At 35.7% G+C, this 27001-nt stretch overlaps 1 protein-coding gene across 1 annotated transcript in view; it reads left to right on the top strand.

Moving 5' to 3' along the window:
- Positions 1–27001, top strand: part of ULK4 (unc-51 like kinase 4) — a 211935-nt gene that overhangs the window by 92290 nt on the left and 92644 nt on the right. Inside the window, exon 33 of the mRNA XM_014308205.2 lies at positions 2383–2431. Within this exon, the coding sequence (XP_014163680.2) occupies positions 2383–2431 (49 nt within the window). The remainder of the gene's footprint in view (positions 1–2382; positions 2432–27001) is intronic.

Here is a 27001-nt window from a genome sequence, read left to right as displayed (position 1 = left end):
GAGCATCTTTTGCTGGGCTAAGTGGTTCAATAGGCTCTAAGCATAAGTAGGCTTGTGCTGGCAAAACTTCATTTTGTCAGTATGATTGCTGTTACAGTAGCTGCTCTTTTTGGCAGTCTGTGGTGTTTAAATGACTTTTTTTACATTGAGTATTGTTATACCTACATCAGCAAAATTCTGTTTTGCAGGCATGGACTAGGCTTTTAATTTAACTGGTAGATTTGGCTCTGGAAATGAACCTCAAATATAATAAGTCCTCCTATCTGTAATCCCAGCACTCTTATGACCTGGCTGTGTCCAAGCTGCTGTAACTGTCTATTTAAGGGTTATTAGATGGCCCAGAGGAGATTGGCTTTCATGTTCCCCTGACCTATTAATTTGTTTCCATTGCGTATGGAAAAAATTTTACTTCAATTTAAGAAGAAGAGAAAATGTCCTTAAATTTAAGCTTCTAAACTTAGAAATAATGAGTTTCTTTCCTTACCTAAACTCTTTTCCCTCTGTTGAATGTAACATTTCTGTATGCAAGAAAAAATGAACACATTTGTTTGAACAAGACTATTACTTAGTTTTGTTAAATGTTTATATGTGGATGCATAAAAGGATACTGTTTTGTTATGTTTTGAACAGTTTAGTGGGTATGTTTTACTTTTCTCTAGGTCTACATGCTAGTACTGTACAATGCAGCAGATCTTCTTATTCCCACCTTTAACTCATATGGATTCTATGTCATAAAATCATTATTACATTTAGGCGAAGGCAAGGATCAGAGAAATAGAAGAACAGTATGAAAAAGGAAACCATTATTCATGCATGATGCATATATCTGCATTACTTGGAAGTAATTCTGAGTTGTTCATAGATACTGTTCTTCTCTAAGCATGGCTTTCTTTCCTTATTATATTTTCTTTACAAGATGGGATTCCAGCAAATATGAACAACCAGGGCTCTTACAGGTGACATTAATCTAAATGAAGCATTTCTTTTATAACCTTTGGATGTTTGTTCTAGCCCCCTCTGATTTTTTTCATTAAATTCATAGAGGAGAATGTGCAATTCTTTTTAAGTGCTTCAGTTTACAGTCTAGTATTTTAGCTTATACTATCTATAAAAATAACGCCTTCTCCCCTTATCTTATTGGACATGAATAAAAACTTTTAAATGGAACTATATAATTCTAGGTATGTATGAGTTCTTTTTAACAAATAACTTACCAAACAGAGTTAAACTGATTATTGTTTTACCAGAAGCCAATATAGAGTTTTACACAGTAAAGCTTCAAACATGGAGTTAACTACTTGTTTTAGTCAAAAATAACTGCTGCTGTTTATTCACAGTGAGCTGTGTAATATAACTTAGTATTTTTAGCTGGCATACTACTGGCAAGACAACTTTGTAGAGTGTTGTACACTGAGATCCCAGACATGCTCTCTGTGTTTGAATTCTACATTTATCACATGGGCTTCTTAATGCAGTCTTATCTTTGCTGTGTCACAAAGTCAAACCTACCAATTATTTATGAAGCACTTCCGTGACATTATGATGACAAAGAAAAAAATTTTAAGACACGCAATTGGGTGTTCTCTGTGGCGCTTGGTGAATAGGAATTTAGTACAGTGTGTAAGAAAAGGTGACAATCATTATTCCAATTTGACAATATAATACAGAAAAAGGAGTAAAATATAATGCAGTTAATCATGTGACTCATATGTTATCGTAGCGTGTGAGACACACATGCTTTACTAATACAGTATTTTGTGCTCCAGCAATAGAAAACACTGCATTGGTGTAAAATATTGCTGATTTTTGAGAATATTCTATCTTTAAGCATATATATGCTGGGTTTTGTCTGATTTTGAAATGCAGAAGAATCTAGGTGACTCCTTTTGGGCCACTACTGCTCAGCATTGTCAAGTATCTGACAAATGTATCATATAGAAGTATGTTAAACCCAAGAAGTTAATTAACATGGCATTCTTAAAAAAAATGCAGCATATTTATAATTTCATAATGTGTGCTGAGTCTATTAATTCAAACAGTTAATGGTGCACTCTGTTTCATAGTATGTGTAGTGGTACAGTTGCAGCATTTTATTAATTACTGCCATTAAAAAAGGCTAAATTAATTACTGTTCTACTCACTTGAATTGCATCAGTGAAGCAGACCTAGAAGTAATTTCCAAAGCAGTGTATAACATTGCTGTTTCTGTTTAATATCTGAAATAGAGGTAATTTTTGTTGAGAGCTAGTCAAAGGCTAAGGTTCTGGGTCATGGATCTTGGCAACAGCTATTCTACTGCTCTGTTCCTCTTGTGAGTTTACTGTGTTAAATAAGAATTCACTTCCTCTGTTATTAAATAAATCTTAAAATATGTTTTTGCAGCCTCATGGAAGAAAACCATCTTTTTCCAGTTCTTTTTCAAGTCATCTTGGTAAGAATAATTTTTAATATAGATATATATTCTAATAGATAGTAGATCTAATAGATATCTAACAGATAATGGATCTAACAGATCCGGTCTCCCAAATCATATCTAACTAGTAACTTTCATTAGTAATTTTGGTAAAATAATATGTTTGTAAAATCAAATGAAACAGTCCAAAAAACCATAAGAATCTAGAGTAAGCAGACATTTAGGAAGTTCTTGGCATCTAGTCCACCTGTACAAGAAATTTCTTCAAGATAAGTACTTTTTTCTTTCTTGAATCAAAAAATCCCCTAAAAATAGAATTAATGAGCTTGATTCTTAATTAGAGCAATATATATCCTAAGGGCATACAAGAAATCCTGAGGAAGTTACATTTTATTTAATAACATCAAATTCAAATTTGATACTGTTGGCATGGTAGTCTCAAATCCAACTATTTGCTTTTAGAATCTCTTTCAATATAAAGTATCAAGATATGATTTTGGGATAGTCACATGTGGAACTTCCAACCCTAAATAGAATCTGCCACTTAAAAGGTTAGGAAAACTGTCCGGTTTGTTTCTCTGAAATGTTGCAAAACAAATATGTTAATGAAAAAGAGAGATCTTTAGGCTAGTTTGGAAGCTGGGTACTAAGCTATCCATTAGCCTTCTCATTGTTAAATTCCAGTCTCTAGCTAATTTTTTTAAATTTCTGAGTTCATGAAGTTGTATCAGGTAAGTGTCCTCTCTTGTAAGCATACTCCTGATGAATACTAAATATGCATTATGAGTAAATACACATAATTTATGTAGTGCGGGCAGATTGCATACTTGCTTTTGTATCATTCTTGAAATTCAGTCTTATTCAGAGTAGATGAGGTTCATAAATGGGATTCTGAATCAACTTTGATATTCCTTTCTTAAGTTTCAGTACTTTAATCTTCACTCTTCCTTTGCAGTGATTTATTTTACTATCATTTTGAATCTCTTTAATACTGCAGACCTAGATAAGCCATTTTTATTAAAGTAACCTTGTTAGTGATGATAGATTTTTTCCAGCAGCATACAGAACACAGGCTTTATGATATTTTTTGTACATATATCTACAAATCTCTTTTTGTGATAAGTATTGAGAATAAAACCATACATTTTACTGTAGTTCACAGATAATTTTGACATAGGATGGGTACTAATTTTAGGTATTAATAAAGGAAGAACTCAGTAAAATATGGAAGTCAAATGTTTCATATTAATAACCTTAAATATTTAGTTAATATTTGAAATGTCTTCAGGTGCTAGAGTCTTGAAATTTATATATATATATATGTTAGTTTATAGCTATGAGCATTTGAACGTGGTTATGATCTCTCAAAATATTCCCAGGTATTGAAAATTTTTGTATAATGTATCTATAGTCATGGAATTTAAAATGTGTTTATGCCATGCCATGTAAGTAGGACAAGCTGTAGTCAGTCATACATGCTCCCTCCTTACCTCCCCACATACAGTTTGACCTCAGGAGTTCCAGAAATAGTTCCATGGTTTTTTAGGGAGTAAAGTAGTTTATCTCTAAATTGTCTGCATGACTAGTAGTCTCTCAAGGTTTCACAGCTCTCTTGACCCCTTATGGCTGTCTTTGAGCCAATGGTTGGAGTTGGGGGAAAATTGTTTAGCTTTTAGGGAGAAAAAAATTTCCCCTTTCAACATGCTTTGTTCAGAGAGGACACCTGTAATTATGGCTTCAGTTGCCATATACAGCATTTGAGCTTTAACAGTGCACTGGCAGTGAGCTGTGGTCCTGTTTGGGTCAAGGGATGAGAGATGTAACACCAGAAACAGCAAAGGAGGGTGGCAACCCCTTCCTCTGTTTTCCCTACAGAAAACTGAATTCAGCAAGGAGTGGTAGGCAGTTGGGAAAACTCAGGAGCCAGGACTAAATCAGACTGGAAGGATTAATCATTTGGCTGCTTTTCTTTTGAACAGAATAGATTGAACAGGACAGAGTAACAAACTTCTTCATTACAGGTTTCTGAAATAATTTTCAGTCATATAGGTGAAGGGAGTTGCATGTAATCTGATTCCCATTATTCTCTATAGACTAGTCTTTGTCTAGGTTTATACTTTTATGGGTTTCAAGGATCAACACAAATGGTTGAGATCTATGTTATTATACCTAGTCCTTTACCAGACCCTAAACTATTGAATTATGCTTCAGAGTTAATACTCCATTTTATTCTGACAGTAATTTAATGTAGAGCTATTACTATCTAGTCCATGGTTTATTACTACTACTTAATAATTTCTATGCCAAGACTTAATATCCAATGTGTATTTTCTATGTATTATTAAACATAGTTCATATTATTTTCTGCAATGCAACTGACAGTACATTGACTCTGTTAGACTCTGAAGGGAAATACTGTGGGTTTAAAATTGAAAAGCAGTTCCATGAGCAGTCTTTGTTTCTAAACTGTGCTGCAATCCAAGTGGGATTGAATGTACTAGCTTTAATCTAGCTAGTACAGTAGCAAGGACATGATGGCTTGCAGATACTGAGCAGTTCATAAGAAATAAGTTTTAATATGACTGCTTTTCACTGCTCATCAGTGTAGAGTTGTATTACCTCTTATACTGTACACTACCCAATGTTGTGGTCTAAGCAGTAACACTGAGATTTGGCAAGGTTTTTTTTATCCTCTATCATCTCTCTGGACTAGTTAGATCTCTGAATTCAGTCAAAGCATGTATGAAAAGTACCTTTTCATGTCACTTATGGCTACAATTTTGTAAATGTTATAGTTGCCAAGCAAAAGAACTGGATCAGTGAAAAAATCTGTTACTTTCTACCTAAAAAGTTGTTCTAAGAGAATAGCCATAATTTATCTTCACCTGAACCAGGGTTTAGTCACTGAGTTAATTAGTAAGAGGCTTTAAATAGAGTTCCGGTTCCCCTGGAAACCTTCTGCACTCATTCATCTCTTAACATTCAGTTGCATTTAGGATGTGCACATTAATGATGTGGTTTGTGAGTATGTAAAAAACCTGAATACAGTTCTTCTTTACAGAACTTCAGGGTGAATTTCGTGGTTTACCTGAATGCAAATTAATTTCATAGTGCCATGATCCCAGATCCTGGTGCTAGAGGTTATGTAGATTATAAGTAGTCCTACAAAGCAATATGAAGGTGTGACTGCAATAAGAGTAGACATCAATCTTGCAATGATGTCTAATGTGGTGAGTGAAAATGTAGTGATGTGTATCTGTGGAAAAATGGAGACATTATCAATTTACAAGTATTTTCAGGACAGTAAAGGACTGAAAATCAGAAGGAAAGCTGACATAATGTGAAAAAATTAAAAGGTGCAAACTCCCCTGGGTAGCAAGATGAAATATGGTGAGCTAAATTCCATGGTTATGTAAATAATGCCAAAACTTGGGTTGATATAAGGTATAAATATGAAATGCTGCTGTTGATTAAGAATGGGTTGTAGCAGGAAAAGTTACTGTAGGATATATTTAATGTTGTACTTTCTTGCTGCCTTTACTGCTGCATCCTCAGCATTTTGTTTCTGATATATTTTGCAATGTCAAACCTATGCCATCTACCTTCAATATTAGTTTATAATTTATGAAGTATTGATTTTGATTATTATGTTATAATGCTGGAATGAGGTTGATAAAGGATTTGGAAGTGTTTACAAAAAGTGCCATTTTGTGAATGATGGCTATTTGTATTTTAGATTGCTACCAAGATTTTGCTGAGTAGAAAGCAATGAAGTTGACATAAATGTTATTTTCTGGTTTTTGTTACTTTTAAAAGGGTAACATCATAAATATTACCTGACCTTCATTTAGTGTTGCCTGAATGTAAGCTCTTGCATAGAAAAGAAATTCTGTGTAGTTGGCAATATTCTATTTTTTCTGCTGCTAAGTTTTAAAGCTAAAGTTAATGATGCTCGTGATTAGGAGCTCAGTGCTACTCTGTTTTTAAAGCCCAGTAGTCGATTCTGTGCTTATCCTATTAAAATTTCTGGTGTAGCTTTTAGTCACACCAGCATATTATCACAGCCATCAGTTTTTGCTGTAATCTTTTTTTTTTTTGCATATTTCTGTATCTTAGCAGCCAGTTAAAGTTTAAGGCATATTCTTTCAATAAAAATTACTTTATAGTAAGATTGAATATTACAGTTTAAACACGATGTCTTCTTACTGAATATCATCTATAGTAAATAGTGTGTTCATGTCTAAACTGCACAGGCTACTCAAATACAGTGGTTGTTTTATTTATATTGTTATTCTATTCTTAACACAAGCAAGTCTACCTCTTCTGTTTGCATTAGTGAAATAATTAAAATTAATTTGAAAATTATGTATTTTAAATTATTTTCTTTCAAATATAGTGGAAAGCTCTTTGTATGAAAATACCAAATAGATTTCCCTTTGCAGTCCTGTTCATATGTTTTTGTCTATTTTTCCTAGTTGTGTATAGGTTTGAAAGTTTTATGCTGTCCCTATGTATCTTGGGATGGCTGTATTGGACATCTTAAATTAGAGGATTATATACTATTCATGTTTTTGATAGACTGCAGTCAGCCTATGCTTGGGCACTAAAAAATGCTTCAAAATCATGTTATGGTGGCTGTCACTGATCCTTTTAGAAGGTGTGCTTTGCTCACTTTGTTGTAATTGCAGTTGAAAATAGAGTTCAACATTATCACTAAGGGAGTGAATATGTGCTAAGCATAATTAAAAGAAAAATTATAATAGTTACATAAGAAATGGATAAACGTGCACTTTAAAAGAGGAAACAGGCCACACCAGCTTTCTTATGTAACAACTTCTTTTCAAGAAAGCTAACAATTTTGTGGAAATTTTGTCTGAGTAGAGGATACATAGTCATGTATAACTAGATTCCTTTGGTATCGTTAGATTGCCTTTGTCTTTTTTAAATTTAAAATAATTCTAACCAAAGTACTTCAAGTAAAAAAAAAAAAAAAAGTTGTGAAAAAGGGGTTGTATAGCATCCAAGTGGAAGCAATGGTTGGATTCTGTATTTCATTTTGAATTTTATTAGGACAAAAATGCCACAGGAAATGATTATGGTCAGAGATACCACTCCTTGTGATTCAATTAAAGTAACAAAGCCATCCACTTAAAATGTCTTAAAAATAATAGTTGTTTTATGACCAGTCTTACCTGTGAAAATACTATAAAAATTGAGAAAAAGAACACTGGAGAGGAAAAAGAAGAGCCTCATCATTCCTCTTGGTTTCTGTTTTCTTGTTTCTTTTTTTTGCTTGGTTTCTATTTTCTGGTGAGAGATTACAGTCATGTATTATTTGAGGGAAGAGATAGAGGTATTTTGCTGTCTAGCAGCCACATGGGTGGTAAGTATAGAAGAACATGGATCAGAGATTATTGCAGCATTTCAAGCATTAGTTTACTTGTGTCTGTTAGGGAAAGCACCTCCTAGTCCAGGGTGGTGCACATCTTGCTGGTTGTCTGAAAGAATGGGAAGAATGTTTCTAACTCTTGCAAGTACTCATAAGCCATCAAGGATGAGCACTTGAAACAGAAGACTAGGAGACTCTTTTTCCTATATTCTGTAAAGAATACAAGTTTATGCTGTGGAACTCATCTGCTAGAGAAAATTAGGATAGTAAATTTGGCAAATAATAAAAGCTCTAGCATTTAGTGTGAATGGGCCTTGGTCTTCTATGCTGTAAATGAGCTTTGACCTAAAGTCAGCTCAGTGCTTGCATGAGAAGATTGATGCTGATTGATTGCTCTGGACATCTCACTGTAGGCGTACTCAATCCTTAATTCAGAATCAGCTCTCTAGTAGAAAAATCAACACAAAGGTATCTGGGAATGCTTAGTCTACATGTGTTTTAAAGAACAGGAAATGCTATTTATTTAAATACCTTTGGGGCATTCCTCTTCCTCTCTGTATTTTTGATGCTGTTACAAAGGTGTTCAATGCAATGGCTCTTTTTGGTGTATTTCACCAGTTCATTACTGCTCTTAGGGAAAACCGGCATTTAGAAGGTAACTGAAATTAGTTTCTAGGAGTGATTTTTATGGCTTCTACAGGATGGACATTAGTTAGAAGCCTTAAATGTACCCATAATCAATATCTATATTTTTGTCTTTCTCTGAATTATGCATATTTTCTCAAATCTACTATATTTAATAGTCAAAATATATGCTGTGGCATACAATTGCTATGTATTTAAAACTGTTGTGACAGATTAGGAGTGTAATCTGTGAGGATTTCTGAAAGTGAAAATGCCAAAACCCTATTTTAATGGGTAGTTTATAAAGCAAAATAATTGCTAGTTTTTGAAAGGCATTTAATATTCAAAGATGGGTTTAGGGGAAACTAGTGAAAAAGTGTTGAACTATCTCAGAATTTATGTATTTGGAATGAGAAAAAATTACAAGATATCATTTAAAGAAGATAAATGTATTGCAATTGTAAAATTTACTATGAGAAGAACACTTCACCAGTGAGAATGTTTTAAATCCTTTCCAAACTGACAAATTTCTTACCAATGCATTGAAGTATTGTGTCACCGTTCAGTAAGGTATTATATTTATTCTTTCTTTAATGTAGAATCAAATTAATAGGAGTGCTTTTATACACCAAAGAAGACACTGTAAAAGGCACTGTAAAAGTACAGTATGTTAATTTCCAATTTTCCAGGAATAAAATATGGCTCCTTTGGTAGGAATGTTAGGATTTTTCATTACTCTGTTAAGTTGCTTAAGCACTTTCAGTTTTAGGATGAGATTCCTGAGACTACTTACCTCTTTTAAATTGCTGACTTGAAAATAGTGCGTACTTTAAAGGGATAAGCCTGTACATCTGAATTTGTACTCCTGGAAATAAACATTTCTAAGTGGAGCTCTCCTGAGAATTTTTTAGCAGGAAGAGGAATCCTCCTAATAGAAAGTTTTATTTTTAGAAACAGATTTTTTTCTTTTATTTTAGTGATCTTTAAGTCAGGAGTTTCTGAGGAAGTTTTTATACATATAAATGTTGGATTACTGCTGAATTGGGTTGTTAAATCTGTTATGGTCAACTGATCTCTCCAATTATTAACACTGTACATGGAATGAATTCTTAACAGTTATTCATGTGTAACTACTGTGTTCTTAACAAATGACAACAAGATTATTAGCAGCCAAAATTCTTGGTGTAAACACAATTTCTGATTGTGATTAATAACAAGAATCCATGACATTTGATTTCTTTCCCCAGATGTTGTCATGTGATGCATGGTGGTTTTACGTATGGGTAGAGCAATAGCAGAACCATAGATTGTCTGCAGTTGGAAGGGACTAGTAAGGATCATAGTGTCCAACTCCTGCTACGTTCAGAACTGCCTTAGTCATCATATAACTAAGAGTGTTGTTCAGGTGCTCCTTGTACTATGTCAGGTGTTGAGCTGCAACCGCTTCCCTGGGGAGCTTCTTGCAGTGCCCAGCCACCCTTTCAGTGAAGAATCTTTTCCTAATGTCCATTCTGAGCTTCCCCTGATGCAGCTCCATTCCATTTCCTCCTGTCTTATTGATGGTGACCAGCATCTCGCCTCTGCTGCCTCACTTGAGGAAGTCATAGACTGTGATGATTTTTCCCCTCAGTCTTTTCTCCTCCATGCTGAACAAGTGACCTCATCTGCTTCTTGTAGTCCTTCTCTTGAGACCTTGCACCATCTTACTTAAAAATGCGGGTGTTAAAGTAGTAGGTGCTGCTACCTATCTCTTATCCCCAACAAGCCTCTCGTGTTGAAAAGCAAGCTGAGTTAACATTCAGGTAACGCAGTCAAACCTCCACTCAACACTTGCTGCAACTGGCTCAGCGATAGAGGCAAGAGAGGCTCTTTTGCAAGGTTTTATTCCAGCAGAGTAACACAGTAGGTGAAGGGCAAACCCCAGGAAAGAGAGTGCTCCAGGGGGTTCAGTCAGCTTATAAAGGGAAAGGGGGCAGAACTAAGGGTTAGGCAGAGGGGCCTGGCCTCCAGGGGAAGGGGGGTGGCCACCAGGGATGCTAAGCCAGTGACAGGGGAAGGAGAAACCAGAAGAAGTTGTGACATCAAGTCAATGGGAGAGTCTGTTTTTCCCTTTGGGAGGTCTAGCTCTATGGTAGTTAGTGTTTCGAGGGCTGAGGGCTTGGGGATTGACCAAAGGGAGAGGGTTCGTGGGCTGCTACATTGATTCACCCTTCTCTGGACATACTCTAAGAGTTTGATGTCCTCTTACATTGTAGTGCCCAAACCTGCCCCCAGCACTTGAGGTGAGCCTGCCCCAGTGCAGAGCAGGGCAGGACAATCCCCTCCCTTGCCTGGCTGGTGATACTTTCCTGATGCCCCCCAGGACACGCTTGGGCCTCCTGGCTGCCAGGGCACTGCTGACTCATGTTGGACTTGCAATCAACCAGGACCCCAGGTCCCTTTCCATAGCATGGGTCTCCAGCCCTTTGTTCCGCAGTGATAAGGTCAACAAAAGTTCCCTTTTGCAGAGACATTTTCCTGCCAACAATGGAAGAAACATTTTGCTTTTTCAATATCATTTCAATATCATGATGTATGCTAGACTTTCAGCATTTGCTACAGCCAGAGAGGTGAAGAGTTGTCTGTGCTGCAGTCAGTGTATGGCAGCAATTCATGAAGATGTCTCCACCTAACTCTGAGCTAACAGTTACCAGCTTTAAACAGAGCTGGAATTATTTACTTTCCATCCATCACATTGAGATAATTATTGTTGTTGGGTTTTGATACTGTTTTTTTTTAAATGGTATTAATAGGCTGTTTTTCAGCCTTTCTTGTAGAGTTGCTTGAGTTAAATAATTTTGTCTGTCTTTAATATAACTTTCTTTTAGAAGTAGTTAAACGTGTATTTGTTACAAATATTTTAGAACAGGTTAATGAAAAAACTGAAAACTTGAAGTACATTATTTTTGAGATGAAAAACAGGCTTGTTGACAGAGTAGTGAGAGAATTGAGAGAACTGCTTCCTATTCCTGCTGCTGATCCACATTTTTATTTGACTCTGGGAAAATTGTATAACCCCTCTTTTTCACCATATGCTTGTTATGCTTCTGTCCTTTGGGTGTCCAATGAACACCTTTACTCTGACAAAACTCAGCAATTGGTTCTCATAATTCTGGAACTAAGCTTGTTTAAGGTCCCAGCTGGACCTTATTCAAACAAAATTCTTAAATTATTTTTTTCTTACAGTATGGTAATGTCTAAACTATAAATGTACATCACAAGAATGTAGGGAAGATGAATTCATTAATATTTAGAAAGTATTCAGGTTTTTTTATGAGAAGCACTAAGTAAATATGGGCAGCCTATTTTATGGCTGTGTGTCTGTAGATCTATCCCCAGTAAGATTGCTGATGGAGAAAGAAGTGGGAGGAAGCAGAGCCATCCTTTAAATAATTTTAATAGTATAAATTGATAGTCTATATAATAAAATGGATTTTTAAAAAAGTATTGATAAAGCATATCCTTCTATCATTCTCTTTCTTATCTGCAAAATTACTTTGAACCAGTGCTCCTGTTAGGGGAGGGAATATAATTATTTACTAAATCACCTGGAGCTCCACTTCTGAGAGAAAAATTGAGTATACAGCATTTGTGACAACATTGTTCTTGTATAGGAAGAAAATTCAGCTATTTACATCTTAAAGGAATTGCTTTCTAATGCTAGACACTAATATTTTAGTGTGTATGCTACCCAGCAATTTTTTTCTATTTTATATGCAGTGTTAAGAGGCATAAGAAAACTCTTGTATAAACAATATTCTTATGCGTTTGTTAGTAGTTCTTTATTTATCCTGTCCTAAAAGTTGAAAATTGTACAGGTAATAAATAGGAATCTAAAAGACTTTTAGATTCCTATTTAGCAAGATTTTAAAGCTAGCTATAACATAGTGGGTAAGAAAATCACAGGTAGTGAAGTGCATAGGTATCTGTACTTTGCAAAAATAGTGACCATGATTACTGATAGTAGAACACATTTCTGAGTTTTGTGATGTTGTGGCTGTTTTCCATTTCTTTGATCCTGCTCTTCATGTTATATATTACTGGTCTTCAATAAGCAGGCAAACACACTGGTTTTGTGAAGGTGGGTTTTTTCATAAATGTTTCTTCAGTAGTCCAGAGTGGATAGTTATTTTGTGTATTATGGTATAATATCTTACAAGTTATCTTTTGAAAGAAAATATATTCACAATTTCAAAGAAAAAGCTGTTACAAAGTAATGATCCCTGTTGTTCCTTGCATGGTAGATCCATGTATTTATCACATCATTGCTCTGACCATCTCAAGAACATTCCACAGTGTTGCTCTAGTGACCTAGACTCAGCTGGGGTCTCTGGTCTTTTTGCATCTTCTCTTGATTGGGACAAACAGGGTGCTGCAGGGAGGTATGGTGATGATGCAGTTTAAGCTCTGTTCAAAGCAATTAATGAGTAACTATAACTCTATTATTTATCCAGAGTTATGGTATGAAGTACTGAATGATCCCTTCAGGGATGACTTAAGATCCAACACAACATTTGTTTTTGAGGTCTCTGCACCTACAAAGGGCAGAGCTTCTGCTTGTCACTGTGTGTTGGCCCTTGGCTGTTGCTCAAAATCCACTAGGTTTGTCCTGTATTGAGAGGATTGCCTGTTGTCCTTTGGACCTTGCTGGATGCTGGTAATTGGCATTTCCCTTAAACCCCTCCAGTTACAAATGCAGTCATAGTGATTATTTGAACAACTCTTAGAAGTTAGTTTTTCTTGGAAGGCTAAACTTGTTTGGAATATCTGGTTTTCAAATACTGTGTTCAAATACTGTTCATATTGTAAAAGATGTAACAATGCTTACCCTGAACCTTTGACATCTTGGAGCAAGCATACCCTGGTGATCAGGGGGTCTGGAGCACATGGCATACATGGAGAGGATGAGAGAACAAGCTTCATGTAACCTTTTCAAAGAAATCTTGGGGGGATCTTTTTCCTGCCTGTAGCTGCTTCATGGGACAGCACAGAGAAGATGCAGCCAGACTTGACTCAGCAGTGCACAATGGAGGGATGACAGGATGAATACAAGCTGGAAGATTGGAAATTCCAGCTTGATATAGAAAGAAACTTTTTGCTGTGGAGTGGGTGGTCAAACACTGGAATGAGAGGTGAGAGAGATTGTAACATCTTCATGCTTGGAGACTCTGTGCAGACTGAGCCAAGCAGCCAGCTAGACTGGAGAGCTCCAGAGGCACCTTCAACCATATGTTATTCTGTGATTGGATTGTCCCAGTCCAGTACACCTTCCTAAAAATCAACCAACTGGAAAAAAAATTATCCCACAGGTTATGTCCTAGCATTGTAACTGCTATATACTGAGCCTTATTGAACTTAGGCATTAGCTTCTCTAGACTAGGATCTGGGTCAGTAGTCTTTCAGGTGATTTTGGGTTTCTGAGCTCTTCATCTTTTTCCTGCTTCCTAATAACTTGCATGGTTTGACCTTTAAGTAAGCAAAGTGGATGGACTGAAATGGCAATGCTTATTCAGCTAGCTTGGCTCCCCTCCCATTTCTTCTTTATCTGAGCCATACTGCATGGGGGTGGTGTTTTATGAACCAAATCCAAGGCAGACTGTAGGTCAGGGTTGAATGGACCGGTGTATAAAGTCACTGAGTGTTTCTGCCAACTTGTTTTGTCTCTCAATACACTCAGACATTTATGCAAGGTTACCTGAAATATGAGTCTTGTGGGTTTTTAACAGTGTTTTAAACAGGTTTTTTTTTTTTAATTTTGGGATTCAGTAGTTTGAATATTACTGTGGAGAATTTTTCCTAGTGATTATATTTTTACTTACAAACAGTGCAGCTCTGACCTTTAAGGGAACATGCTAACTTCAGCTTTCCATATGACAGCTAAAGCTGATGATATTAGATTTTATTTATTGGAAAACAAGTTTACTTAAATGTTAACTAAGACATTTTTTTTAACTCTATGAGCTTTAGGACAGTTAAAATTTGTAGAATATTTGAATTATGTAGTAAGAAGACTTTTATAGTATTTAGGTGAAGAATTATATGTGAAAAATCCCGCAGACTTCTGAAAGTATGGAAAATACAGGATTTTTTGCACTGATAGGGAAATAATTTTTTCTTTTATTTGTCACTTTAAATTGATAGAAAACTTTAATAAAAATGCTTCAATCATTCATTTTATAGTACTTTCTTCTGTCTGGCCCCTTCTATCCGGAATGATTCTGTTATTGTTCCCCTAGTCCAGCCTGAAGGAAGAGTTTATAACCTTTTTCCATGCTCACTGAACATTTTATCAGTAATTTCATTTTAGATGACAGATCAGTCTGTCAGTCTTGGGAACTTAAGGCAGAAGGGTATTGAGCGTATGTTCCTTAGTGATGGATTTCACCAACAGCACCATGACAGAGTGTTCTGGACTGACCGTCACTACAGACAGCCCTAAGGCTTGGATAGAAACAAAATTGGTGCTCATGTTCTCTCCTTCTCACTTTTCAGCTAACAGTCTTTTAAGAACTTACAAAGTTCACAGTGCAGAGATTCTAAAGCAGGGTTTTCTCCCTCTTAAGCAGTATTTGGTTTGTTTGGTTTTGGTTAGGTTTTTTTTGTAGTCATAAACCTGTTCAGCATTGACATATTATCACACTTGATTTGTGCCTTTTTTGATAGAAGTTTTGTGGATGACCTCCAGGATCTTGTGATTATTCCTGTAATTAAAATCCTCTCAAGTTTTTTTGACACCTAATACTACTCACTTTCAGTTTCATTTGCACCCCTTTTCAAAGTAGATATGAAACCTGTATGTGTTCTGAAGTATTGCATGATGTGAGACTGCTATCTAGGGTCACAGCTCTATAAGCTCTATCTTGCAGTCATGCAAGCATGTGTTGCCATTATCACTCAGGAATGAGATATTGTAGTTAGATAAAAACACAGTCTAATAAAAACATCTGTTTAATCCTTTGTTCTGGTCTGGGAAACACACTAAATGTAAGATGAAGTATTGCAATGGTAGGCAGAGAAACATCGTGTGTGTTACTCCATGTGTGGATTTTGGGTTCCCCATCTCAAAATGTTTATAGTAGAACTGCAAATAGTGTAAAGAAAAAAAACCCAGATGTTTAAAGGTCTGGAATGGCTACTGTGAAAGAGATTATCCTTCTGTATGCTTTAGTCTGAAGGATGGTGGTTGATATGTATGTACCAGAGTCAGGTGAATAGAGAACAGTATTGCTGCTCACTGTCTCCACTCACACAAGATCTGTATTGTAAGAACTAAAGAAAACTTGCAGTTGGGATCTGAAAAATTGACAAAAGGTCAATTTCTTTTTCCTGTAGGGTTATGTTCAGCTTTCAGCTCTGCTCCATGGCATCCTCAGTTTACTTGAATTAAAAAATAGACTGGACAAGTTAATGGACCAAAAATCCATTGAGAGCTGTTGCGTGTATAAACCGCATCTGGCTCAAAGTCCTTGGGCTGTGAATTCTTGGAGGCTAAGGAAAGTGTTCAGTATACCTGTCATGTAGGGCTTCTTCTGTTTTTGCATATTTTAGATATGTTGTTAGGGTAGGTAGACCTTCTATTTGAACTGAGTCAGATTCTGCTTTATATACTAAAAATTAATGCTTGGGAACCTTTCTGTATTGTGAGATTTTAGTTACTAGCTGCAGAAATTAGTCTTAAAATTCCCATTTTTATTTGAGAAACCAGTTTAATTTTTTATGACTTAAAAAGATTGACTTGTTTTCTGAAGCAAGTTGTTTCTTAGAGAAATTAGCTAGTTAAAAATACACAGCTTTGAGTTATGAGGTTAATTTTCTGTCTGTGCTGTTTATTTGGCTGGCTGTGGAGTTAAAAATTAATACTAATTTGTGGAATTCACAAAGAAGTTTGGATTTTCTTTAAGAATTAATATTTAGCCATTGTTTATGAACAAGTTTCAGAGTTGTCAATGTTTAATGTAGCACATTTTTGCAGAATTTTTATTACATCAAAACATCACTCAGTCATTATAATTAGACAATTTTCCCAGTTAGGGAAAAATATTTGGGAGGTGGTTTGGGATGGGTAAAGATATCACTGTGCTCTTTTTTTATTAGAGATTTAACTGGCATCATCATCTTCAGAATCCATCTTACTTCTGTCACACCCCTTTCCTCCAACAGTTCATAGCATTTACTGCCTTTCTGCTACATTTTAATTTAAGCAATGCAACTAAAGCAGTTAATCTTTTAGACTGGTGACTGGTTCTGCTGTGAATAAGATTAAACAAATTAAATTCTTTATCTTTTGTTGTTCATCCTACCCTACTTTTATCAGTAACTGATAAATCTCACCTCCCATTCTTTAAGCTTTTATCCTATTCTCACAGTCTTGTAGTGCCCACACCTTGGACACATTTCGTTTTGTTTATTTAGTTCTTTTCCCACAGTCAGATTGTAGTTTTGTAATATTCATATATATATGTGTGCATGGGTGTGATAAAATATGTCCATATATATACATGTGTGTGTGACAATCTCAAATTATTTCTGTTAGCAGAAAGTCTCGTCAAAGTCTTTGTGACCTTGTAAGTGTTCTTCGTACTGTATTGTGGGATGTACAAAATAAGAAATGTGCTTGGTCCCAAGAGTTCTGTGACAGTTGATTGTGAGCAGAAGAACAGCCTGGGGAAGCTGGCAGGGCTGCTTTGTCTGTAATTGCTGGCTGGAGTGCAGCCCTGCAGCATTCCCTCACTCCCACCCCGCTCCTGGATCATGGCTGGAGCTGAAGGGCACATGGAGACCTATGGAAGAGGAAGGGCTGAAGCACCACGACGCAAATGTGTGAAAGGCAGATGCTACAAAAAGACAGATTATTTCTAACGTGAGACTTCACAAGTCTAGTGCCAAAGTATGTTCTCTATGACCTCTAACTAGCAAGTTATAGGGAGAAATCATGACCTTACCATGGTTTCTTTGAATTTTATGAAAAATTTTAAATGGGTGATACAGAAAGGAATCACCACCAATGTTCACCTAAGGAAATTAATGTCTACATTTACAAATTAATTTATTTTTGCTGTAGAAGTGATATTAATGCAAAATCTCACTTCTTCCACACTTCATGTTTGTCAGGCTGATTAAGAGCAAATTGCTAATTTATTGTTCCTGCTAATGTAAATGTCAAGGCAAAGAGAAGGCATTTAAGGAAAAATATATATTGAAGTAAATCTGGGATGCATGTTTTTCAGAGTAAGATTTATTGATCTTGTAACCAGTATTTTACTGTGGCATTATCACAGTTCTGTCAAACAGCTGAGGTACATCTCTTTATCTCATCTAAATAAATACTGGCATAGGAATGTGTTGGTTGCTGACTGTACCTTTATTGACCAGCTGCATTCTGATGAGTAAGGTACTGAGCTATTGTTTGTAAAAGGATATTGAATGTCTGTGAATGCTTTTTGGCTGGCAGAGGTTTCCGCATTATGCATCTGAACTCATCGTTTATCTAGAAATTTGTCTGGTTTGGCCTCAGTCATGTATTCTTTATGCATTCCTTGTGTTAATGTCTTCCTAAGGAGTTTGTATTGCAGGGTGATTAGATTTTAGAATGTCAGTCTTCCACAAAGCAAAACAATTTAAATCTTAATATTCTACTTTTTATTTTGTTTTTACCTGTAGTCATTTACTCATTGTAGTAAAGGTTAAGTTTGAAATATATTTTGTTTTGCAAACAGTTTTATAGGCAAGCTTGAAAAATATATCTTTGCTAAGGTAGATTCATTAGCCATATGTTTGCAAAAAGATTAAGCCTACCATGACACAATCTTAGTTTACCCACTGTAACTTTCTAATTACAATTATAATAGACCATCATTTCAAAGACTCAGCTGAAATTTTGGTAACTTTTTTCCTTTCAGATTTCTCTTTTGAGTCCCCTGTTTATATTACAGGGTTTAGTTTCTGTGCATTGGATGTTTTGATCAAGTATTTTTTACTGATCCTGTGGGTACAGGAAGCAAAGTTGTACCCTACAACTCATTTTCTTTCTATTTCATATACTGGGTTCCTTTCAAAATCCTGACTACCAAATAAGATAATAACCTGTTCAAACATTATGATGATAGATATGGTGACTGACAGTTTACATTCTGCAGTTTAACTGGGGGCCCCAAATTGATCCCTGTGGCAGATACTTAAGCACTGTTTGATGGGTGACATTGTTTTTAATTTTCTGTTCCTGTCATGTTATTTGATATGAAGTTTAGCAATAATTAAGGTCTTTACAAAGGAAAAACAGATTTCTTTCAGTTACTTATTGGAGTAAAGTGCAGTATTTCTCCTTGGTGCATATTTCATTCATTTGACTAAAGCAGAAAGGATGTGTATGAAGGCTGATAGCTCCTTTCACTGCTGCAGAGAGCCAGGGATTATTCTATAAACAATCGATTTCTGACTGTATATTCTCAAGTTCTACATTTGCTTGCCCTGTGTCAAGTTCTGGAGCAGGATTTAAATTCCCTGCACGTAGCTATCTTTAGGGCTCACATCTGGATGGCACTGCAGGAGCATATTGCTGAAAGCAAACAGACCAGCAGTTCTGATGGTAACAATGGAGTCTGAGAAAATACTGCATGCGTGTATAAGGTTCCATTAAAAAGCAGGGAGTGAGAGGGATGTCTAATGCAGTCCATTTAATGCAGAACTCTCCAGAGAGTGAAGTGGGGATTATGCCTGCTCCTGTGCTTTTTAAAGACTAGTATAGAGGATGCTTGTTGGGCGAATGGTATCTCCATAACAGACGCTCTGATACTCATGAATACGTTTCTAATTATATCTTAATGATCTCAGCCACAAATAGGCAAACAAAAATCTTTGTCTCCCTGAGTGGTTACCTTAGTGGCTGCAGGATTGGCAAGGTTTAGATTTTCCATCTCCTCTCACTAATCCCAGGGGGCTTCATTGTGAGAAATGAGACTTGTTTATGGTGGTGAATTAGATTGCTGTAAAAGGTTATTTCAACAGACAGTTGGGAAATCATAATAGAATAATTTAGTAAAAATGGGAGCTAAAGTATGCTTAATGAAACATGATTAGATTTAATTTTCTTGCTATTTCAATCATTAAAGGTACATTATGCTTTCTCAGACCTCATTTGGGCTCTTTGCCATGGACCCACTCTTAGTAACAGACTGAAACTTGCATGTTCCATTAGGATATGGAAATGGCTAATGATACTCTAGTCTCTTCTTTCTGGCTTTTGTAAAATTTCTGTTACCAGCTTTTCACATATATTTTAGCTGTTTTCCTCTTTGATCCTTTTATTCCCTCACATCTATTGTACACATTTTTTCAGTATGAATAACTGTTCCGGGAGTATAGATTGAATGGAATGAGGTAAAAGACTAATGTAGCTACCTAATAATTGTGAGGTGGTCTATTATGAGTAATTAACAAATGTTAATGTAGTTATTACTAAGATTCTGTGTTCTAACAAAGTTAGTATTTTAATTTCTTCATATAAAATATGTTTCTATGCTGTCTTAATCCAGTGGTACAATTCTTTGGGTTTTTGTTGGCTTTTTTTGGTTTGCTTTTTGGGGGGGATTTTTAGTTGGATTTTGGTTTCTTTTTTATTATTTTTCTTTATTCTTTCTTTTTACAGTGCAATGACACATTGTGTGCCATCACATATGGGCTAAATTTCTGTCTAGCCTCCAGTGTTATTAAATTTAGTTCTCAATGATATTTTATGACTCTCTCTTAGCATCAAAATCCTACTTTGATCTAAAAATATCCAACTCCTTTTCAGGCTATCAATTCATATGAGAATAAAGCTGCTCTTTGCTGCTAGACAACTTGGGTAGAGCAGCAGAACCTTGCTGGTCAGCTCAGTGGATAAGAGCATCAAGGTTGTGGGGCTGCACCCTATATGGGCCATTCACTTCAGATTTGAACTCAATGATCCTTGTGGATCTTTTTCACCTCTGAAGATTCTGTGATTCTGTGATCATGGCCCATTTCTTTTCAGGATTCCAATCTGTTGTTCAGGGGAGGAAATATAGGGGTTATTTCAGGGTTTCATTATGTTATTCCAAGTTGGATGCATGTTTCACTGAGAAAGGCTTCTTTTGTTCAGGATGAATTTTCTGCCCACAGGTGCATGGGAGATAGAGGAGAAAGGCAGATTTCAGGGTAGCCAGTGGCATGTCAATCAGGAATACTTTAGGGGAAGATGTGCAGATCCAAGTTCAAAATCACCCTAAAGGAAACGGCTGACTCTGGGTTTCTGAAGCTCAAAATAAATATTTTGACTACTAAGCAAGATGTTTTACTAACATCTTTCACCATCTCCTACTGAAGTTGCTTCAGTTTGTATATATTAAATTTTCCTTGTCGCAGAGCCTACTGATGATACGGACTTTCAGTAAAAATGAGGAGAAATGAAAGAACTGAGGTGCTCTACATTTCTTGTAAGATAGCAAACTACTGTGGGATACAGGCAGTGTGATAACCTAGTGAGTGTGTCAGTGAACACTGGGAATGTTTGTTTGAAGTCTTAAATATTTAAGGAAATTGAAAGTCTAGCTCCATTCTGAAACAGCATAGAGTCTCAAGTCATTGATTTTTCAGCATTGCTAGAATAGTTTCATTTGAATTTCATATGTCATAGTTGAAATACTTTATAAGAAAACATATGTGTATGTTCATGTGTATACACGTGTGTTCTGTATATACATATTTAATGGATCCTGTTGTCCTTTTAAAGCAATAGATATAAGTTCTCATATAATTATTTAGTGCCTGTTTACCACTGAAATTAAGGTATATGAAGGATAAAAAACCCTCACTCTTCAGGGGGTTGAAGGCACTTTGTTACACTCTGAAGGCATTGGAAACTTCTGTGTTTCTGGGCAATAATTGCCTTAACAGTGAGGAAAATCAGGAAGATTTGAATTGAGCCTATGCCCTACATATTGATGACCGAAATATATTTCTGTCATTAAGTGGAATCTATTTTCATAAACTATAGCAATTTTCAAACCTGTATTCCTAAAGATGATTTCTTGAATCAGTATGTATGATTTAAATAGAAATTACTTGGGGAAAGAGATGGGGTGAGACCATGAAGAAAACTATAATAAATTATTTGAAGATTATCCTGCAAAGATGTGCAAAAAGAAAAACGCTGTTCAATATGTTCTTAATAATTGTAATAACAAAATGCAGTGTAACTTCCTGTATCTTTGAGAAAGACGTAGAACTTGCTTAGGAGAGCCTCCTATTTTGCTGAACTTAGCCATTTCTGATTCTGTCTTTGAGCCATCTGTTAATCTCTGATGAAAATGGAATAAATTAGATTTGATATCATATTTAACAGCAAGAGGTATACTTTTTTGAAGTCATAGCATCTGATACTGTTTCGCAAATGCTTGTGAGATGAGAAGCAGAATTGGTTTCCTTTCCTTGCATTCTTCTAGATGTGAGTTAAGCTTTTAAATTGTAAGTTGTGCCATTGCTCTTCTTTGCAATGTAAGAGTTGACTTTAGAACAGGTGAGAGTAATAGTTTTCAGAAGTGGTGCTTGGTTTGTGCCAGGCAAGTGCACAGAGTGCTTCAGGGAGTATCAGTGGGGTATCAGGTGACCCTGTAGTGCTGAGTGACTGTAAATTTTTCAAGCTGTCTACTGCCTGGCGCTATTGAGACTGCCACTATGGGAGCAAGGCTCATTCTAGTCCAAAATTAATTTTGCTATGTTCTTGTTTATATACTCAGTGAAGCAATTACTATTTTTTGTCTTTTCTTAGTTTAATATTCTGAGTGGTAAGAACTAAATCAAAGAACCATAGAATAGTTTGAGTTGGAAGGAATCTTTAACTATCATCTAGTTCCAGCCCCCCTGCTCCCAGGGCAGGGATGTCATTCACTGGACCAGTTTGCTCAAAGCCCTGTCCAGCCAGGCCGGGAACAGTTAGAGGGATGGGGCATCTATAACTTTTCTAGGAAGCCTGTGCTGGTATCTCAGCACCCTTGCTTCAAATAATTTCTTCCTTATATGCAATCTATATCTATTCTCTTTTACTTAGATCCCATCTTAAATTCACAATAATAATAATCTATTAGCACATAAAAATTAATTCTAAAACTCATATTGCAAGTATATTTTGAGTAATAATAATTACTATTATTGCTATTCTTGTTAGCTGTCATTTCTTTCTCCATTTTACTTCTTTCTCCTCAGTTCTCTTTCAGGTGCTGTTCTGTGGCCTAGCATCATCAGTCTGTTGCTGGCTAAGGGAACAGTCGTCTTTCAATATCAGTGAATTCCAGTGGCTGGAAGATATTAATTCCTATGACTGACATTGCATTATGCTGTTAGTATTTTATAGAGATAAAATCGGGCTGTCACTTCATAAGTATATTTCTGAAATATATGTACCTGAAATATGACCTACTAAAGTGAACTTTGTGTTCACTTTTTCTAAGGTCACAGGTAGAGATAAAATAAGAATTAAATGCAAAGCAGGAAGAAAACAAATTAAAAAAAAATAAAAATCACAATGTAATGAAAAAATGCTATTTCTGTCCCAGACCAACATAACCAAGATACATATGCTGTCTTTGGTTCTGGTGCCGCAGGCATAGCTAATATAAAAGCAAACTCTGTAGAGTCTGGAAACTGCAGCAATATCCTGGAAAATTTTAAGCAAGGAGAAAGTATTGTCATTTAACCTTGAAATCCTCTCTTTCTAGTCTCTAGATTAATTTACTTGTTCTTTTTAATTTTCCATCTTGGCTACATCCTGTTCCTTCTGGTGAACAGTAATAAAGCAAGATTATGTTAATCATGCACAGAATTTAATTAGGGAATGGGGTTGGTGGCTTGTTTGTTGGACACCAAGTTAAGCTCATCAGTGGTTTTTATGTCTGTGGGAGATTTTTGGATAACAGTAAATTTCCTTCCTGTTGTGTCTACAAGAGAAAGAGGGTTTCTAGTATTTACATAGAATAAGAAACTGTACTTCCTTTTGCTGTCTTTTTTTTATTATCATTGTTTGTTCCAGCTGAGAAGTTCTCTGGCTGTGAATACAAACTGCTCCTTCCAAATGTACCCAAACATGGCTCTTAATACCGGACTCATTTCCTATTTCCTCTGAAAGCGATGAAGCTTTTGATGGCTACATAAACACTGTCTTTTTTAGGCCTGGACTGTAAAAATACTTATGTTTGTAAACTGACATTAAGAGAGATAGCAAATGCTTCAAGTCTTATTTAGCTTTAACATGTTTATCAAATCCACTTACACTCAGGAGAGTTTTAATCATTGTGGTGCACACGCAGATTTAGGACTACTCTGAGTTCTAACCTTGTTCCGCTATCATAGTTCAGTTCTGTTCAGACCACTGAATCCACTTCAGCTTCTTTTATTCTTGGAATTCATATCCTCGCCCTGGCATAAGAAGAAAATACATTCATCTTCAAGTTCTTGAATAAATGCCAAGATAACACTGTGATGCATGGGGTATGAAAGTGTGTTTGTGTAATACACATACTGTTTATCAGGAACATTAACTTGAGATAGAATTGCAAATAAAGATTATATACCACTAATTTATGGAAGAAGAAACTTTATAGAGATAGTTTGCCCATAAACTCCATTCCTCTAGTTCACAAATATACTGTAACATACTAAAAATGTTTTTTGTTTTCTGGGTTTGTAAGTATTTATTAATGTGATTATGGTAAAGATTTCTTCATGTCCATGGTCCTTAATTAACTGATCAAAAAAACCCCAAACCAACAAACCGAACACATACATTAATCTACTGTGCATTCTACTTTTTTCAGTGTTTAGTCATCTGGAAACAAAAATGCTAAAATGGAGAAGATACCCAATTCTGTAATCTTCTGCAATGTCAGAAGGAACGGACAAGGCTAGTGATTTGAAAGTTGTTGAAATTTAAGTGTTGAATAAATCATGAATTTTCTCATCCTGACCATGGATATTAATCACAGAAAAATCATGCCAAGTAAAATCTCCCAACAATATTTCTTTAGAATACACACTCTAAATGAATTTCACTACTAAGCAAACTAATTGTTTAAGAGATAATAGAGTATAGCACCACAAAAAAACCACTGTAGTCATTAATACTTATTAAATTATTTTTTTACACCTAATAAACAATGTGTTTTGCAATGTAGAGTTTTCATTTGCAGCAATCAGTTCATAGTTTCTCTTGCCTTGACTGCGTAGTGTCCTAGTTAGAATATAGTTTGTGTAGAGCATAACTGCTTGTCTGCCTAAGCCCAGGGCAAAAACATGAAAGAAATGCCCTCTCTCTCATGAGATAATAGTGCTGGCTGTGTTACTTTCCAGCGTTTCTGCCAGTCTGTTCCCTGAGTAATATTAGTGCTCCCCTGTTTCCTGCAATGTGTTTTGGTGCCTTGGTACCAACTAACAGATGTAGCTAGTCTAGGAGTACCTTGAGTGGGGAAAGGCTGGAAGATGAGTTTCCTAGGACATCCATGCACAGTAGGATGTGTACTTTGAGCTGAGTAGATGGATAGCTGGTAGAGCCTGGTTGTTGAGTATGCTTATTTTCTAAATACATGTCTCTTAGGAACATGCAAAATCTCTATGAACAAGTGTCTACAAAGGAAATGTACAGACTGACTTAAAAAAAAAAGATATATAAAGAGAATTTCCTAATGTCTTTCAGACTAGTAATCAGCTACTTAAATAATCCCTAAAATAAATAATAATAGAAATTAAGGAATGATGTATTTTGAAGGTGCCAAATGTAATCAGACTATACCATGATTCTAACAACAGAAGATTCAGCAAACATTTCCTTTTAATTTAGCAGCCCTTCATTGTTTTCAAGTTTAATGTTACTTGATAAACTTGTAATCAACTTTCTCTGTTGTAATTACGAGTTGAGTAAATGTGAGTGTATGGGAAAAAATAATGCTCTTCAAACTAAATAGTATTTTGAGGGTAGAACACATAAAGCAAGGCATATAGTCAAAAATATTTAACACGTAAATGTGTTTTTCCTGTTCCTTTTGGCAGCTTTAATATATCTCTCAATCCAACTAAATTGCAGTAGAGAAAAGCATCCTTTCCTCATTCAGACAGGTTCAATTTCCCTGTACTTCTTTGTCAGTCTGTGGCTTCTCATTCAACATCTTTTTCACCAATGCTGCTGGATTTTAAGCAAGTCTGAGTACAAAGAATAAAACATTCAATTTGAGATTAAGAGGAACAATGGATATTTTTTTCTATCCCTTTTACTTCCTTGTAAAAGCATAGCTTTTCCTCTGTTGTTTGTTTGTTTGTCAGTTTTTTTTTCAGTTATGGAAAATGTCAGGAAAGTCTTTTCAATCATGATCTTGCACCCCTCAGTAGGCAGCAGAAACTGAGTCAGTATCAGTTTTTGCTTTTAAATATTGCTTTAGCAACTAGTTAGCTATGGATATGGGAGCAGGTTCTGAGGGAGAAGAGACAAAGACCCATTTCTTAACAGCTGATGATGGATTAATGAAAAGAGTATAGGAGACTTCTTTCTTGTGGTGGCAAAGTGTCTTTTGCATCAGAACAAAATCCATGCAGAAAAAGGATGTCCACTGATTTTTATCTGTCATTCTGAGTTCTTGAAGAAGTAACTTTTCATGGGTGCTGGAAATTCAAGTCTGATAAGTGAATATTTTGGTATGGTAACTTTTGGCATAATGTTTGATTGCAGCTCCCAAGTGAGTTTGCAGTTCAAATGCTTCACTGCTTCTTGAGACTCTCCATAACATCTGCAGATTTAGAAGTCTAAATATGAAGTTATTGCTGTGGTAGTGTCTATTACTTGTAGAGTTTCATTGCTTCAGAGCATACCAGCATGAATTCTTCCTGAATACTGGAATTCTCCAGTGACATATCTGTACAGATTTTTTTTCCCCATACTGTCTGTTCAGTTGTATACAAATTTTTCTTCTTAGGAAACCTCAGTGTTAATCAGAATCAATAGCTTTAATCCTCGGAAAGCTAATTTGTTTGGCTACTTTTTTCTAGGTAATAGGGAAGTTTGTTTTTATAGGAAATTGTTTCTGAGTATCCTCTCTGTGAAGAAGCCTGACTCTGCTTGAGAGGAGCCTACTGAGACTCCCTCTGTTGACAGTAAAGAAAATTTTCCATGAGAGTTGAGTTCTTTCATTAAAGCTTTTAGGTGCAAAAGGATAAGCTTTGAGGTTTCGTTGCTGCTAGAAATTTATGTGCAATTTTGTAGAAGGAGGAATTGTTACTCTATTTTAAGAGCTGCTGCTGAATTGCTTTGCAATTCATCTGTAACAGTGAATGTACGATTGTGAAATTTTGCATTGCCTCCTGCAGTGGGTATTAGAACAAAATGTAAGACTAATGCTACTGTTTTCTGTTGGTTGATGCTTGACGTTCTAGGTTTTTATTAATGATTTCCTTTCTCCTTAGTTAATCCTTCAAAATCACTACTTTTCCCCTATAATCAATTGGCTTTGCCTAAGCACATATTGACTAAGAATGCAGAT

The sequence above is a fragment of the Geospiza fortis genome, unplaced genomic scaffold (genome assembly GCF_000277835.1).
Source record: "Geospiza fortis unplaced genomic scaffold, GeoFor_1.0 scaffold346, whole genome shotgun sequence".
Taxonomy (NCBI): domain Eukaryota; kingdom Metazoa; phylum Chordata; class Aves; order Passeriformes; family Thraupidae; genus Geospiza; species Geospiza fortis.
Note: the sequence above shows the minus strand (reverse complement) of the source record. Positions and strands in the feature narration are given on the sequence as shown.